The 17,907-nt window shown below is 38.5% G+C and overlaps 1 protein-coding gene across 2 annotated transcripts in view; it reads right to left on the reverse strand.

Moving 5' to 3' along the window:
* The window catches only part of LOC150076548 (beta-1,3-glucosyltransferase), a 377,468-nt gene that overhangs the window by 249,942 nt on the left and 109,619 nt on the right, over nucleotides 1–17,907 (reverse strand). For both annotated transcript variants that reach the window (XM_090387063.1, XM_090387062.1), the window contains exon 3: nucleotides 704–834. In XM_090387063.1, the coding sequence (XP_090243189.1) occupies nucleotides 704–834 (131 nt within the window). The remainder of the gene's footprint in view (nucleotides 1–703; nucleotides 835–17,907) is intronic.

Consider the following 17,907-nt stretch of genomic DNA (forward strand, 5'->3'; position numbering starts at 1 on the left):
AGGCAATGTTTTCATGGTATATTAGTGATTCTCTATGACTCTTGAGGGCTCTATTGACACTTGGGTGTACCCAAGTACTGTCAAGGGCTAAATTATTCTTACTGTTGACAATGTATCTAGATGACAATGGAATGTTCCAAGGTAACACTGCCACTGTGCACAGCAGTGGTTGAAAGGCCACTCTGATATGCAACATCATTCTCGGTCCTCACAATTCTAAGATTTCAATGTGACCCTATGGAATCTCAAGTGCCACTAAAGGAAGAGGACTAACTCCATATTAGCTGCATTTATATACTACCCTAGAATTTTTTCTCTAGTACAGTATACAGTTTCTACTCATTAAATTACTGATTCTCTTAAATTGCCCACTAGTATTCTCAGAGAAGTGCAGTGGCATTCTAGGTACATGAGTGTGACACTCTTGTACCTAGAATCACTAAGTCAGTGCTACACATAAAATCCTATTCCATGCCTATATTTGCAGTTTTATTTTATACTATTACATTGGTGGCATACTCCAGTACAATCCTTTAAGATATATTTATTTTTTAAAAATAATTTAAATGGTGGTGACAAAAGTGCTCCAAAACCTATGTTGATGTATCATTTCAATATACTCTACATTCTTAAAATTTTCTAAAATTTGTTCATTAATAAAATGAAATTTTAAAAAATAATAGTCAGAAGCATATGCACTCACAAGTTTAAGTGCTTCTGCCTGTTGTTTAAGATTATCTCTTCTTTTCACTGCTACCTGGATATGATAACTGCTTGGCTGACTAAGAACAATAAATACCACTTTGGTAGAAAGAAGCAAATATGAAGAGGATGCTGAAAAACAAAAAGTAATTTATAAAACTTATTTTTGTTATATATACAGAACACATAATTATTAATTTAATCATTAGAATAGATCTAATAACACTACCCAACATGATTTTTACCTCCAGCAAATCATTGGTTGTTTCTGGTCAACTTTTATGTATAGAATTTAAAATCAATCATAAAAATTTCCTATCACGTTTCAGTTTTAAGATATAGATAGATAACTGGATTCTGTACAAAGATATCATTACTGTTCGAAATACAATTTTTAAACTTAACTTTTGGTTGGTTTTGTTTATTGGGCTAAAAGTTAAGCAAGCACATCATTACTGTTCTTGCAATATTGTATATTTCGATTTTGTCAATATTTTTATTAATTTTGTTACACCATTCAACTGTTCAATATATAGTGTATGATAAACTATGCTACAAGAATCACCTTCTGTTCAAATTTACCAATTGCTTTTACTGTTTTTAGGTTAATGCAGGGTTAAAATGGAGAAGACAAAGCACAGAACTTACGTCAACCACCCAGACAATTTCTGCTATGTTTGTGGACACTTAATCCCAAAAACTCAGAGGAAGAAAATATACAATGTCACAAAAGTTGCATATTCATTGTACTTCAGCTACAAGATCAGTGACCAAGAAAAAAATTGGGCTCCACATATCTGTTGTATTACTTGTACAATGAACTTAAGGCTGTGGTTATATGGCAAGCTGATAGCATTACTTTTTGGCATCCCTATGGTATGGCACGAGCCCAAGAATCATTTCGACAACTAATTCTGCATTACAAAAATAAAAGGTATTTTCAAAAAGAGCAAGCACTGCATCAAATATCCAAATATCCCATCAGCAATTAGGCCAGTGCCATATGGTAAAGAACTGCCAGTACCCGTGCCACCAAAATCTTGGAGTATTGGAAGTAGTGATGAAAGTACAGAAGAAATCATTTTACTAGATGTCACAGAACCATGTACATCACATGATTTGGACTACGAGCCAGAAAAAGAAAAGGCCCCACACTACACTGAACAAGAAGAACTAAGCAACTTTATCAGAGACTTGAGCTTACCCAAAGAGAAGGCTGAATTATTCAGATCCAGACTACAACAGTGGAACTTATTTGCCAAAGGTACAAACATTACAATATACCATAAGCGAAACAAATTTTCAAGATATTTTGCAATGGAAAACAATATGTGTGTCTGCAAAAACGTCGTTGGTCTTATGCACCAGTGCACTTATGCATCAGTGGGACCAACTGATGATGTTACCAACAGCAAATTCAAAATGGGAAGCATTCAAAGAACTTATCTTGGAAGCTACTAGGCTTTACATACCAACTAAAAAATATTGTTCAAGGTTTAGGCCTAAATGGATGTCACATGAACTAATGAGACATATGGCAGAGAAGAAAAATGCATGGGATACATATAAATTAACAAGTGACACAGAAGCCCTATGATAGATATAAGTTGATCTGTAAGCAAGTTGCAAAGGAGGTTAGGCAGGCGAAGGCAGATTACGAGAAATCTTTGGCAAAGGATGCAAAGAAAAACAGCAAAGAGTTCTTTACTTATGTAAACTCTAGAAGGAAGGGGATGAATCAGATTGGTCCACCTGATATTGATGGTTCAACTGTTGATGATCTTGCTCAGGTAGCTAACAAAGTAAATCAATATTTTGCATCGCCATTCATACATGAGGAGTTATTCAGCGAGGGGAATGCCAGAGGTGTATTCAACTCTGGCAGTAAGCTAGATAATCTTGTAATAACTGAGAGTAAAGTGGACGAGAAATTGTTGATGATAAACACAAGAAAGGCACCTGGGGTGGATGGGATCTATCCAGTTATATTAAAGGAGGCAGCAAAGGAAGTAAGCAAACCTTTAGCCATAATTATGAGAGCTTCCTTGGACTCAGGGGAGGTACCCATAGACTGGAGATGTGCAAATGTGACCCCAATTCACAAAGGAGGATCAAAGGCTGACACAAGAAATTATAGACCTGTGAGTTTAACTTCTGTTCCAAGAAAATTAATGGAAGCACTGGTTAAAGAAGCACCGCAGGATCATCTAGACAAGACTTCAGTTATAGCTCGGACACAGCATGGTTTTGTTAAGGGGAAGTCTTGCCTGACCAATTTGATTGGATACTATGATGCAGTCACAAAAGAACTGGATGCAGGGAATAACTTTGATATTATATACTTGGATCTTAGAAAAGCTTTTGATACTGTTGCACATGGAAGACTGCTGCACAAATTGGAGCAATGTGGCACTGGAGGCAAATTGCTGCTATGTATAAAGGGGGGTTGAGGGGGAGAAGGCAGAGAGTGGTAATCAATGGACACTGCTCATCGTGGACTAATGTTATTAGTGGAATCCCTCATGGTTCAGTGTTGGGTCCATTATTATTTTCTGTATTTATAAATAAAATTGATGATGGTATATCAAGTTAATGTCCAAGTTTGCAGATGATACAAAGGTTGGCAGGTTTGATAAGGATACTACTGACTCTATGCTGCTGCAACAGCATCTTGAAAGGTTGAGCAGATGGGCTGAGAGGTGGCAAATGAAGTTTAACATTGACAAATGTAAAGTACTACATATGGGAAACAGCAACCCCAGAGCAGCGTACCAACACTGACAGTGGTAGAAAATGAAAAGGACCTGTGGGTAATTGTGCAGGCAGATATGAGGTTCTCAGAGCAGTGCAGATGGGCTGCAAGAGTAGCTCATGGTGTCTTATCAATGATATACAGGAATTTTTCTAGCAGGGATAAGGAGGTGATTATTCCCTTGTATAAGGCAATGGTCAGGCCACACCTTGAGTACTGTATACAGGTCTGGAGGCCTCATTTCAAGAAGGATGTAGAGCTGCTGGAACGAGTACAGAGAAGGTCAACAAAGTTAGTGAACGGAACGAAGGGTTGCTCTTACGAAGAAAGGCTTAAGCTTTGCAAATTACAGTGTCTGGAGACTAGGCACCAGCGAGGTGATCTGAAAGAGGTATATAAAGCCTTGAATGGTTTGAGCGTGCTCAATGCTGATGGGATTCTGCCTCTTGCTCAGAATAATCGCCCGAGAGGGCATAAATTGAAATTGAGGAAAGACAGATGTAGGATAGATATGCGGAAATTTGCCTTTAGCCAGCGGGCAGTTGGTTGGTGGAACAGACTTCCATACCTTGTTGTGGAAGTTGATAGCCTACATAAATTTAAGGCTCAGCTGGACAGGTATAAAACCCTTCCACTTCACCCCTCAGAATGGAGGGGTGAAGTGGAAGGGTTTTTTTTTTTTTTTTTTTGGCTGATGCTGCATAAGCTTGCTTTCTTGCATCATATGCCTCTACTAATGCTAATGCATGAACTGAGCATTGATCACAATACCTGTGAATGGCATTTGTTCATTGATGCATCAAAGCTAAGTTTGAAAGCAGTATTGCTTCATAATGGAAATACTTTACCATCAATTCCTCTTGTTCATGCTGTTGGCCTGAAAGAAACTTATGATAGTATGTCCCAGATTCTTGCTGCTATACGTTACAATGACTATGGTTGGAATATATGTGGTGATCTCAAAGTGATTGGTTTTTGTTATTTGGTTTTTAGGAGCATTAGCAACTAAGGCCATATTGCTCCAGGATATGCAGTAGTCATTCCCTGACCTTTCCGCATCTTCCGTATTTGGTGGTGACAGGCTCAAACCCTGGTCTAATCAAGAAGCATGTGCAACGCACTGCTGCTCCTTCCCACCTGGCTATGGAGGCGCTAAAGTGATTGGACTGCTTGTTGGGTTGCAAAGTGGTTTCATTAAATACTGTTGTTTCCTGTGTTTGTGGGATAGTCGTGCAACAGCCAAACACTATATTGTGCAACATTGGGACAAGAGACATGAATATATTCCCAGCCAAAGCAATTTAAAGTATGTTCCATTGGTTGATCCACAAAAGGTTTTTCTTTCCCCATTACACATCAAGCTTGGACTGATTAAGAATTTCACTATGGCACTGGATAAAGAAAGCAGAGGATTTGCATATTTATTGAAAATGTTTCCAAATTTATCTCATGCAAAGCTGAAGGAAGGAATTTTCATAGGTCCTCAAATAAGAAAGCTCCTAAAAGATGAAGAATTTCAAAGAAATCTGAATGATGTTGAACTGGCTACATGGAGTTCTTTCAAGGCTGTGGTACACGGATTCCTCGGAAAGAGAAAAGAAAAGAACTATGAGCAACTAGTGACAAACACTGAAATGGTACAAGACCATGGGGTGCCGAATGTCACTGAAAATGCATTTCCTTCATTCCCATCTGGATTTCTTTCCTGAAAACTTAGCAGATATCAGTGGTAAACAAGGAGCGCTTCCACCAGGACGTATCTGCAATGGACGTGACAGAAGTAAAAGATTGATATTTTCATAATCAGGACATTAATTTTTCAGAATAATCAACTTTTGTTCCAGAGGTATGAAGAAAAAAAAAAGTTTTTTTGGGTAGTAAAATTAAAAAAACAAGCAGAAAGCAAGTATGCACATTATGTTACATTTCAGTCATGTTCAAATTACTTAATACTTACAGGCTTAGGCATCCAGATAAACTCAACATTTTACAGTTCACAATGAAAAGGTTCTTATCCTTTTTTTTCATTGTTATATGTAAATAGCTCAGCACAAGCAAAACTGCTCCAATTGCTGAAGCTGGCAAACACTATTTATTCTTAACAGATAACAAAACAGTGAGACTACATGTTTAAGCAAAATTATATCAAACATTATCATTAAGTTCAGAGCAAAAGCCTCATGCTAAAAATCATTGGACATGTTCTTTATATAAGTAACTGTGAGCAAACTGGGTTGGCTACTTAATGCATCAATCTCATATTGTGGAGGCACTTTACCATAGGTTTACCCAGCACTGTATTGCACTACTCTAAATAGAAATCACTGCTCCAATAGAGAAGTATACTGCTTTTTATTTAAAATTTATGTGAAGTGTTTTGTTTACACCTGTTTATTTCTGTTTTTTCTTTCTTTGGGAAGACTGGTCTGCTTGTGTCCATATCATCCTCTAGATGAATTTTAAGAACAATCATTTTGATCTGTTATTTCGCTACCCAGACCTGGGTTTTGACGCTGACTAGAATCTCATCAGTAAGCAGGCAGGCATTATGAAGACCTGAACTACCAGTTACAAGATACACCCACAGTATGCGAGAAGCAAGATGGTGAAATAGGTGAAGTAGACATAATTAAGCTAAGGACAAAAGCCTCAAGCTACAAAAGCTATAATTATAAAGTCATCTACATGTTGGGTATAGCCTCTTTATGTACACAGATGTGAATAAACTGAGCTTGTTACTTAGTGTAATAATCTTATATTCATAAAGGGGCTATGGCCAACATGTTGATGCCCTCAAAGAAATTCAAAAGAGGGAACCATCAGGCACTCAGCCAAACATCATAATGATGGAGACTGTTCTTACTTCACACAATGAAATCCTCCAAGGCAAAATGTACTGATCCCACAGGAAGTAGCTATTAACCCCAGGGGCTCACATCTGGTGAGTATGGGCTTGGCGGTGACAGGCTCAAACACTGGTCTAATCAAGAAGCGTGTGCTACACACTGCTGCTCCTTCCCACCTTGGCACACCCAGGGTCCTGAGCGGGATATCATCATTCTTCTCTTTCTTGGTGATTCCCTTCTCCTTCTGACTCTTTCTCTCTCAGGGTAACTCACAAATTTTTTTTTTGGCTGGTGCAGCAAAAGCCTCAGGCTTCCTTGCATCATATGGCTAATGATGATAATAATAATAATAAAAATGATATTGTCATATTACTGGCAGGAAAACAGAAATATATTTTATGAAAAGGATAAGGGAAATTGGACCATGATATGTCTGCTAGAGGCAGATATAATCTCTCTCTTATAAAAAATTGGGAATTGCTGATTTCAGGTTTGAAATTAATAACTCCAGATTCTGCTTTAGAAATCTACGTTGGACATCAACAAGATTATAAATGCCAGATGCAGAATTTTTAAGCTCCTGCAAAGGGATAAGTTTTTGGAAATTTTTACTGTCTTATAGATTAATTAAAATATTAAATTGTGAGACTATTTAATGTTTTACACAAACATTAAATAGTCTCAGTCATATTCATTAGCTTATTTTTAAAATTTGGCTAGTGATTTTGTAAGTTATGACTCATTATTCATACCACTATTGTATCGGTGTTTTGGCATGAATATCGTAGTGCAGAGGAATAGTACATTTTAATTGTTAAAAATAAGTAGCTCAAAGGTCCTAATCACTTGTTAAGGATATAACTAATTAATCTACACCTGCTAGTCATTAGGCTAGCAGGTGTAGTAGTGATGTTACTAGCTGGAGAACGCAGTACCATTGCAAGTGATCAGCACTAATGTTGCAAGCGGAGCAGGGCTTATGAAAGAACTAGTACTTGCCCTAGGAAAAACAATAGAAAATCACATTACAGAGATTACTTGGCACTTGGGACCTTGTTCCACTGAAAATTTCAGTAATCTCTGTTAACTGTCAAGCAAACAGGAAAAATTTGTGATCAAGTTTTAAGTCTATTCTTTGTAATTATATGTACGTTTTGAAAAAAATGAATTTAAAATTAATGGCATCTCTCACATCTCAATGTGCACACTCTCAATGCTTTATGGCAGCACATCCAGTGTAAGCTCTCTGGCTTCATATCATAGAAGAGTCTTATACAATTGTTGAAGAAGGGGTTTTTCAATTGATATTGGTCAAGAAAATAAGGAAGATAACATTCAAAACTGCCAAATAAAAGAAGTGATGAAAAATGTCTAACATTCAGCACAGGGCGTTTTATTTTCAAAAAACAATTTGAAATACAAGTTTTCAACATAAAAAAAAATATTTTCACAATTGTGTTCCTAATACACTGAAAAAAAAAAGGTAGAATTAAAAAGTGAACAATATTATTTCTTCACAATTTTCAAGGTTACAAATGGGATTACTTTTTATTCTATTTAACCGAGTGAATATATGAGGAATTAAAATAAAATATGTTCAATTTGACTACTTTATATTTAAAAACATAAGAAAGAAAATATTATATTTTTGTCAACAATGTAAAGGTCAGTGTTGCTTTCTGGACATGCCATTTCAGAATCTTTCCTCAGGCAACCTATTGTATTATATTATTATGCAATTTATAACTAATAAAGAATTACATCATGATGCGATTTGTGAGTGCTTTTTTTTTTTTTTTTTTTTATGAAAATCCCAAACACGAGAGGTATTAGAACCTATAGTACTTAGTACCGTGCTTGGGTTGGAGATTGAGAAGACGAAGGAAGATATATGTTGACATTACACTTGAGCTTCTGTAGACTGTAATTTTCAGGAAATACGTATGAAGGAAGATTGTTCCAGAAATGGCAGTTGAATGAATAAACGAGGAAGATAAAAAGTTGGTTCTGTGAGTTTGAATTTGGACAGCAAATGGATGTTGGCTGGTGGTGGCACGTGTTAAAACTGTTTTGAAAGAGAGAGAGAGAGCAGGAATTATAGAAGCCAATTCAGAAGAACAGTGCCCATGGAAGTATCTGTAGAAAAGACATGCAGCAGAAATAGTACATCAAAATCTAGTTTGGACTGATTAATAACTGCTTTACAATTATTTGTAGGCAGAAAATGAAACTGAAGAATTGGAGACGAGCCAATTACAATATGCAAAGTTCTTCTCTTGAACAGACTTAGCACATTTGCTGGAAAACCAAGGTTTAGATAAAGGACGAGATTTTAAAGTGAAGTGTGGGATAAAGGATTCCATTCCTACAAGAATAATTTCACTGACACGATCTGAGCAGATGTTGACATCAGAACTGTTGAAACGGTAATCCGACCAAGGAAAAGAAGAAAAGAAATCTCGCAGGTCATCCCATTTTGCATTCTTGTAATGCCAAACAACACGAGGTTGTGAACAGCCATGAGATAAAGGCTCCATTCGAGAAGAGACAATCACCAAGTTGTGATCTGAGGGCTGTTTGTGAGAAGAAGAAGATTAAGCATGTTGGCTGTATGGTTAGGACTGTATGGTATTCTGGTAGGTAAATGAACAATCTGTGCAAGGTCATTAGTAATTGCAAAAGCCTCGGCAGCTCGACCAGCTGGATCGGTGTGGCTAGAAAATGGAAGCCAGCTGGAGTTGTGAACATTAAAATCACCAAGAGAAATCACCTCACTGTTAGGAAAGTTGGACTGGAGAAAGTCAAGTTGCAAACAGAGGAAGTCAAAGAGCTCCAAGTGATTAGTACAGTTCGGAGAATGGTAGAATGAATGAATCATTCTACCATTGAATCATTCTACCATGAATGAAACAGATGAATCTGACAGAATGACGTAGAGAGATTTTAAGCCAGAGAAGATCGGAAATAGGAGATTCCAAATTACCAAGTCTCTGACAGGGAAAATCAGAATGGACATATGCACAAGTACCACCTTTAAGGCGAAAGGAATCATAAAAAAGCGAATAATTTGGGCAAGTGAGATGAGCAGTAGTTGAATCAACTGATAACTGAGATTCTGTCAGAAAAAGTACATGGGGTTTGGCAGACTGCAAGTGGAAATGGACATTGTTGAGATTATCACTGAGACCACGTATATTTGTGAAATGAACTAGGAAGTGTTTGGGAGATTTAGATCTTTTAACAGATAAGCTTACTCTATTAATATGACAATTCATGGTGTATTCAATAGTAAGAAAAAGTGGGGGGCATGCTGTAGGAAGTAATGAAATTTTTGGATATGGCATACACATGGTAAGAATATACCCAGATCCTTGACATAACGTGGCCTCGACAATTCTACCCCCCACCACATACATACTACTCAGACTCCCTCCAGTTGCTATCTGGCAGAGTAGAGGTAGCAAGATTATACATTAGCTGTTCCAGAAGCCTCCTAAAGAGTTACCAAAAGGTTCAATCTGGTGTATTAACTAGCAGCCGGCCTGTGAACACCATTTTAGAGCTGTATCAAAAGTAAGGAAGATTGGATCTCACCATGATGCCCATCATAACCTCAAAAGTCATCAGTCATACTGCATGATGGAAGAGATGGGGAAGGGTTGACCAGAACTTAGCTCTGGAGACTAAACATGGGTTCCACCACTTCAAGCCTCCAATAAGCAAAGTGGTGGTATTGCACCGGTTGATGAGAGTCATCTACCACATAGTATTGCCTGGTAACACAGAGGGGCGGCATTCCTCCATGTGGTGTGGGCACCACACCTCGACCCCTGCTTACGTTGGTTCACACCTGAGTGGTCACCCACAGTGTGCCTATGCATGGGGGTAATACCCAGGATTACTAACAGTCCCACCATCGTGAAGGTGCAAGCAGTGTGAGTCATTTACATCATGAGTGCCTTGGAGTTGTGAAGTTTCCTTTTTTCCAATGCTAAAATTATCCCTTATGTAATGGATAAAAGAAGGGTGGCTATCTTCAATAATGACATAAAATTATACTCGATATAATTATAAGTATTAAATTATACTCGATATAATTATAAGTATTAAATTATACTCTGTATAATTTTATGCTTCAGTAAAATTTATATAAATTTTATTTATATAAATTTTACTAAAGCATAAAAACAAATTAGTTAAACTAATATCATTTATTAACCTTACAAATCCTTTGCAGTATTGGATCCCATACTACTGCCACCATGGCTGCTTCCTTTTTTTTTTTTTCCAATTAGCATTAGCATTAGCATTAGTGGAGGCATATGATGCAAGAAAGCAAGCTTATTCAGCATCAGCCAAAATAAAAAAAAAAAAAAACCACCACTCCCATTTCACCCCTCCGTTCGTTCGAAATACCTGTCCAGTTGAGCCTTAAATTTGTTTAGGCTATCAACTTCAACAACAAATGATGGAAGTCGGTTCCACCAACCAACCACCCGCTGGCCAAAGGCAAATTTCCGCACAACTATCCGACATCCGTCCTTCCTCAATTTGAATTTATGCCCTCTGAGGTGATTATTCTGAGCAAGAGGAAGAATCCCATTGGCATTGAGCATGGGAGATCAAAATTGAGAGTAGGAGTGTGCTATAGGCCTAATGACTCTGATGAGTATAATAAGGAACTGTACAGGGAAATAGAGTGGGCCAGTAAATCAGAGAGTCTTATAATGGGAGATTTTAATTTCCCAGATATTGACTGGAATTTAGGGGCTGGTTACTCACACACTAGCAGGGCTTTTGTGGATTTATTGGATGATTGTTTTCTACATCAGCATGTTCGGGAGGCAACTAGAGGGAGTAATACTATTGATTTGATTATCAGCAGTGATTCTTCATGCATTAAGAATCTGCAGATAAATGAACCACTAGGTGGTAGTGATCACAGTGTGCTGAAGTGGGATTTACTCAAAGAGGTAACTACCATTAGGGGTAAAGGGAAGGGTTATTGCTTCCGTAAAGGCGACTACAATGGACTGAGACGGTATTTAAATTCTATACAGTGGGACCAACTGATGATGTTACCAACAGCAAATTCAAAATGGGAAGCATTCAAAGAACTTATCTTGGAAGCTACTAGGCTTTACATACCAACTAAGAAATATTGTTCAAGGTTCAGGCCAAAATGGATGTCAGATGAACTAATGAGGCATATGGCAGAAAAGAAAAATGCATGGGATACATACAAATTAACACGACACAGAAGCCTATGATAGATACAAGTTGATCTGTAGATTACGAGAAATAGATTACGACAAGTAGATTACGAGAAATCCTTGGCAAGAGATGCAAAGAAAAACAACAAAGAGTTCTTTACTTATGTAAACTCTAGAAGGAAGGGGATGAATCAGATTGGTCCACTTGATATTGATGGGTCAACTGTTGATGATCCTGCTCAGGTAGCTAACAAACTAAATGAATATTTTGCATCGACATTCACACATGAGGAGTTATTCAGCGAGGGGAATGCCAGAGGTGTATTCAACTCTAGCAGTAAGCTACAGAATCTTGAAATAACTGGGAGTAAAGTGGAGGAGAAATTGTTGAAGATAAACACAAGAAAGGCACCCGAGGTGGATGCAAGAAAGGCAGCGAGGTGATCTGATAGAGGTGTATAAAGCCTTGAATGCTTTAAGCATGCTCAATGCAGATGGGATTCTTCCTCTAGCTCAGAAAAATCACCTGAGAGGGCATAAATTCAAATTGAGGAAAGACAGATGTAGGATAGACGTGCGGAAATTTGCCTTTAGCCAGCGGGTGGTTGGTTGGTGGAACAGACTTCCATCCCTTGTGGTGGAGGTTGATAGTCTAAATAAGTTTAAGGCTCAGCTGGACAGGTATTTTGAACGAACAGAGGGGTGAAGTGGAAGTGGGTTTTTTTTTTTTTTTTTTGGCTGATGCTGCATAAGCTTGCTTTCTTGCATCAAATGCCTCTACTAATGCTAATGCTAATGCTCAACCCATTCAAAGCCTTATACACCTCTATCAGATCACCTCGCCGGTGCCTAGTCTCCAGACTCTGTAATTTGCAAACTTAAACCTTTCTTCGTAAGAGCAACCCTTTGTTCCATCCACTAATCTTATTGCCCTTCTCTGTACCCGTTCCAGCAGCTCTACATCCTTCTTGAAATGGGGCTTCCAGACCTGTATACAGTACTTAAGATGTGGCCTAACCATTGCCTTATACAAGGGAATAATCACCTCCTTATCCCTGCTAGAAAAATTCCTGTATATCATTGACAAGACACCATGAGCTACTCTTGCAGCTCGTCTGCACTGCTCAGAGAACTTCATATCTGCCTGCACAATTACCCCCAGGTCCTTTTCATTCTCCACCACTGTCAGTGTAGTACCGCAGAGTTGATACGTTGCTCTGGGGTTACTGTTTCCCATATGTAGTACTTTACATTTGTCAATGTTAAACTTCATTTGCCACCTCTCAGCCCATCTGTTCAACCTTTCCAGATCCTATTGCAGCAGCATAGCGTCAGTAGTGTCCTTAACAACCCTGCCAACCTTTGTATCATCTGCAAACTTGGATATTAAACTTGATATCCCATCATCAATATCATTCATAAACACCGAAAACAACAACGGACCCAACACTGAACCCTGAGGAACTCCACTAATAACATTAGTCCACGTTGGGCAGTGTCCATTGATTACCACTCTCTGCTTCTGCCACTCAACCATCCCCTTATCCATAGCAGCAATTTGCCTCCAATGCCACACTGCTCCAATTTGTGCAGCAGTCTTCCATGTGTAACAGTATCAAAAGCCTTTCTAAGATCCAAGTATATAATATCAAAGTTATTCCCTGCATCCAGTTCTTTTGTGACTGCATCATAGTATCCAATCAAGTTGGTCAGGCAAGACTTCCCCTTAACAAAACCATGCTGTGTCTGAGCTATAACTGAAGTCTTGTCTAAATGATCCTGCAGTGCTTCTTTAACCAGTGCCTCCATTAATTTTCCTGGAACAGAAGTTAAGCTCACAGGTCTATAATTACTTGTGTCAGCCTTTGATCCTCCTTTGTGAATTGGGGTCACATTTGCACATTTCCAGTCTATGGGTACCTCCTCTGAGTCCAAGGAAGCTCTCATAATTATGGCTAAGGGTTTGCTTACTTCCTTTGCTGCCTCCTTTAATATAACTGGATAGATCTCATCCACCCCGGGTGCCTTTCTTGAGTTTTTCTTCAACAATTTCTCCTCCACTTTACTCCCAGTTATTTCAAGATTCTGTAGCTTACTGCTAGAGTTGAATACACCTCTGGCATTCCCCTCGCTGAATAACTCCTCATGTGTGAATGTCGATGCAAAATATTCATTTAGTTTGTTAGCTACCTGAGCAGGATCATCAACAGTTGACCCATCAATATCAAGTGGACCAATCTGATTCATCCCCTTCCTTCTAGAGTTTACATAAGTAAAGAACTCTTTGCTGTTTTTCTTTGCATCTCTTGCCAAGGATTTCTCGTAATCTACTTGTCGTAATCTATTTCTCGTAATCTACAGATCAACTTGTATCTATCATAGGCTTCTGTGTCATGTGTTAATTTGTATGTATCCCATGCATTTTTCTTTTCTGCCATATGCCTCATTAGTTCATCTGACATCCATTTTGGCCTAAACCTTGAACAATATTTCTTAGTTGGTAAAGCCTAGTAGCTTCCAAGATAAGTTCTTTGAATGCTTCCCATTTTGAATTTGCTGTTGGTAACATCATCAGTTGGTCCCGATGGACTGAGACGGAATTTAAATACCGTCTCAGTCCATCGTAGTCGCCTTTACGGAAGCAATAACCCTTCCCTTTACCCCTAATGGTAGTTACCTCTTTGAGTAAATCCCACTTCAACACACTGTGATCACTGCCACCTAGTGGTTCATTTATCTGCAGATTCTTAATGCATGAAGAATCACTGCTGATAATGAAATCAAGAGTATTGCTCCCTCTTGTTGCCTCACGAACATGCTGATGTAGAAAACAATCATCCAATGAATCCACAAAAGCCTGGCTAGTGTGTGAGTGACCAACCCACAAATTCCAGTCAATATCTGGGAAATTAAAATCCCCCATTATAAGACTCTCTGATTTACTGGCCCACTCCATTTCCCTGTACAATATCTTATTATACTCATCAGAGTCATTAGGCCTATAGCACACTCCTACTCTCAATTTTCATTTCCCTATGCTTATGTCACACCAAACTGACTCGACAGTGCCCTGTCCATCGATGTCGACTGGCTTCACTTCCTTGGATTTTATGTGTTTCTTAATAATAGCATAACCCCTCCTCCCCTCCTGTCCTGTCTATCCTTTCTTTAGACGTTGTACTCCCCAAATTCCATTTCTGCATCCCTTATATCTGTGTGACACCACGTCTCTGATATCCCAACAATATCTGCCTTTGACGTTTTGAGCAATACCTCAAATTCATCAAATTTATTTACCAAACTCCTAGCATTGGTGTACACGCAAGTATGCATGCACCTGTTTCTATTCTTAGCTACCCTAACACAACCCATGTGTTTACTTGTGCCGCAATGACTCCCAGCAGTCTCTGAAATATCCTGCGTCTTGTTTTTCAGGCTTCTGCTCATTTCAATAGAAGCAGTGTAAGAATCACTTCCACTTCTGCCAGTGGCTACTGTTAATCTATTAGTCCTTGTATCCCCACCAACTAGCAGTTTTCCGACCCACCTAACACTGCCTCGACAGTATCAGCAAAAATTCTTGCACCCTTTCTATTTAAGTGTATCCCATCCCTGTAGAAGCAGTCTCTCCTGTTAACAAGTACAGACCAGGCTGAAAAAAATTCTACCCCTTGAGCCTTGCACAATCCCTCCAGGGCCGAATTGATCGACAAGGCTCTCATCATATACTCCCTCCTATCATGTCTGGACAGTATTGCAGACACTTTCAAATTCAACCCTAATTCACGGCTTCATTTCAACCGTGACCTGTACTTGCTAAGTAATTCCGCCAGTCTCCTACTCTTAATATCATTAGTGCCAACGTGTACAACTATATCACCTTTTGTGCCCTTAAAAGATGATATCCGCTCTACAACGTCATCAACCTTTGCCCCTGGCAGACATACCCTGGTCCTATTCCACCTATCCTTTTTACAAAGCATGTTCCCCGTTTCCCTGACAATCGAGTCACCAACAACTACTAGTTCCTGTGGGACCAGCGCATTCTGACTAGGGGGCTGCCTCTGTGTTGCATGATGACCAAGTGCAAGCTCTGGTGTTGTTGTGGGCAGCTGAGAGCTTGATGGGCCCCTCAATTTATTTCCTTAGAGGGCATCCACCCTGTCCTTCAAGCTCTCATAAAGGCCCATAACAACGCTGAGTTGTCGCCTGATTTCCTTGCACTCCTTACATCGTGCACAAACAAAGACATCCCCCTTGGCAGTATCATGTCCCGTACCCGACTGCTCCGCAAACATCAAGCAAACAGTGCATTTTAAAAGACTGTGATTCAGAGGGCAACTGCCCCCCCTCAGTTCTCCTCTGAGCCACAGCACTCCCATTAGCTTGAGCCTTTTGCTTTGCTGCTCTGGTCTGAGTCATGATTCCGATTTAATTCAATAAAATTTCAATTTCAGAACAAAATTAAATCCTTAAGTTATATCCCAAACAGTTATAACGCTATATTTATTTTTTTCGGTATCGAGTGTTTTCTACGAGTTCCCTTTATACAACTTCCGTATCACGTGTACCACTATAGTTATGTATTAATTATTTGTTACGGTTAAGTCGTTATATATATATATAGAGTTAAAAGTACAATTTAATTGACAATAAAGTTTATCAGATTAATAGATTTACTGATTAATTGACAATATTATATTATGCACTATACTACACTAAGCTTATGCTATCGTGTAAAAATGGCGGGAATTCACGACGAACGGTACTTCTACGGACTCGTAAGTATTGATTAGCTTCCAAATCTCACTATCTCAATTTAGAATAAACTAAGGATCCTGACTAGGTCTATAAACTACTTATAGAAGATAATTTGATATAACAATTGGTTAATAAATCGACTAAATTTGGTTAAAAAAAAACCTCTCGTTCAACGGAGCTGCAATTTGTAACACGTGGATTTGATACCGTTACCTATGTAATACCTACAAAATCTCTGTCTAAGTTAAACTTTAAACTAAGTATCGTAACTAGGAATATAAAGCTACTCTAGAAAATAAGTTAATATGCCAATTTAAGCTAAGAAATCAGAAAATAAATCAGGAAAAACTTCTCTGTTCCAAGAGCGTCAAAGAGCTTCGTCCGCACAGGGAGTAGTGTTTCCGCTTCTCATTAAATAGGTGGTTTTTCATCAGATTTGTCAGAAATAGTACGGTGAACATAAATAATTTCCTTTTGTGTGTGTTTAATGGTGCATAAACTACACTTGCTATAGTGCACCTGTCCATAGGGATGTGTTAGGAAATAATTCAGAAATTAAGCCTTTCAATTTCATTTTATAAAACTATTCAGAATCGATTATTATCATTAGGCATATGGTGCAAGGAAGCCTGAGGCTTTTGCTTCATCAGCCAAAAAAAAAAGAAAAATTCTAAGTTACCCTAAGAGAGAGAGAGAGAGAGAGAAGTAGAAGGAAATCACCAAGGAAGAGAAGAATGATGATATCCAGCAATAGACCCTGGGTGTGCCAAACCCATACTCACCAGATGTGAGCCCCTGGAGTGTCCAATTTTTTTTCAGAAAGCTGAAAAGTTAATTAATATCTGCCTGATTAATATTTTCCTGATATTTGCCAATAATATGCTCTAGTTATCTCGACTGTTGTTTTTGTTTAAGAAAGCAGGACTAATGTTCTGTCCTGTTGATAGTGAGGACAGTCAATAAGAATATGGTTGACTGTTAGTTGTACTGAGCAGTGTCGACACTGAGAGGATCATTACCGGTGAGTAGATGGAGATGGGTCCGATGAGTATGCCCTATTCTTGCCCATGCAAGTACCACCTCTTCCCTTCTTGTTGTCTGGATGCTCGAGTGCCAAAAGTTTTGTTCCTGTTTCAACTGGAAAAGTTTATTATTAATCTGGGTGTTCCACAGTTCTTTCCACTGTGCAAAGCATGCTGCTGCTATGATGACATTATAGTCTAAGGCTGGAATATGGACAGAGGTCAAATCTAACATTGATGGATTTTTTGCAGATATATCTGCCAGTTCGTTCCCCTTTATCCCTGAATGTGCTGGAATCCAACAAAAGTTCACTAATTGTTGACGATGTTCAATTTTCAAGAGAAACCGCCTGATTTGATTTAAAATAGGATGATTCGTATAGGAGGGATTTTGCATTGCTTTAATTAAGCTGAGAGAGTCAGAGTAAATTAAATTTTTTGGAGATGGGTAAAGATTAAAATTTTCTACAGCTAATTTTATTCTATGTAATTCTGCAGAAAAATTGCTATACCCAGATGGAAGGGAAGCTGAAATGATAATAGAGGGAAACACTGCTGCTGCTCCAACAGCTGGTTGAGGTTTGGACCCATCGGTATATGCAGGAAATCAA

This window comes from Mastigoproctus giganteus, chromosome 13, assembly GCF_048544385.1.
Source record: "Mastigoproctus giganteus isolate SK-2022 chromosome 13, ASM4854438v1, whole genome shotgun sequence".
Taxonomy (NCBI): Eukaryota; Metazoa; Arthropoda; class Arachnida; order Uropygi; family Thelyphonidae; genus Mastigoproctus; species Mastigoproctus giganteus.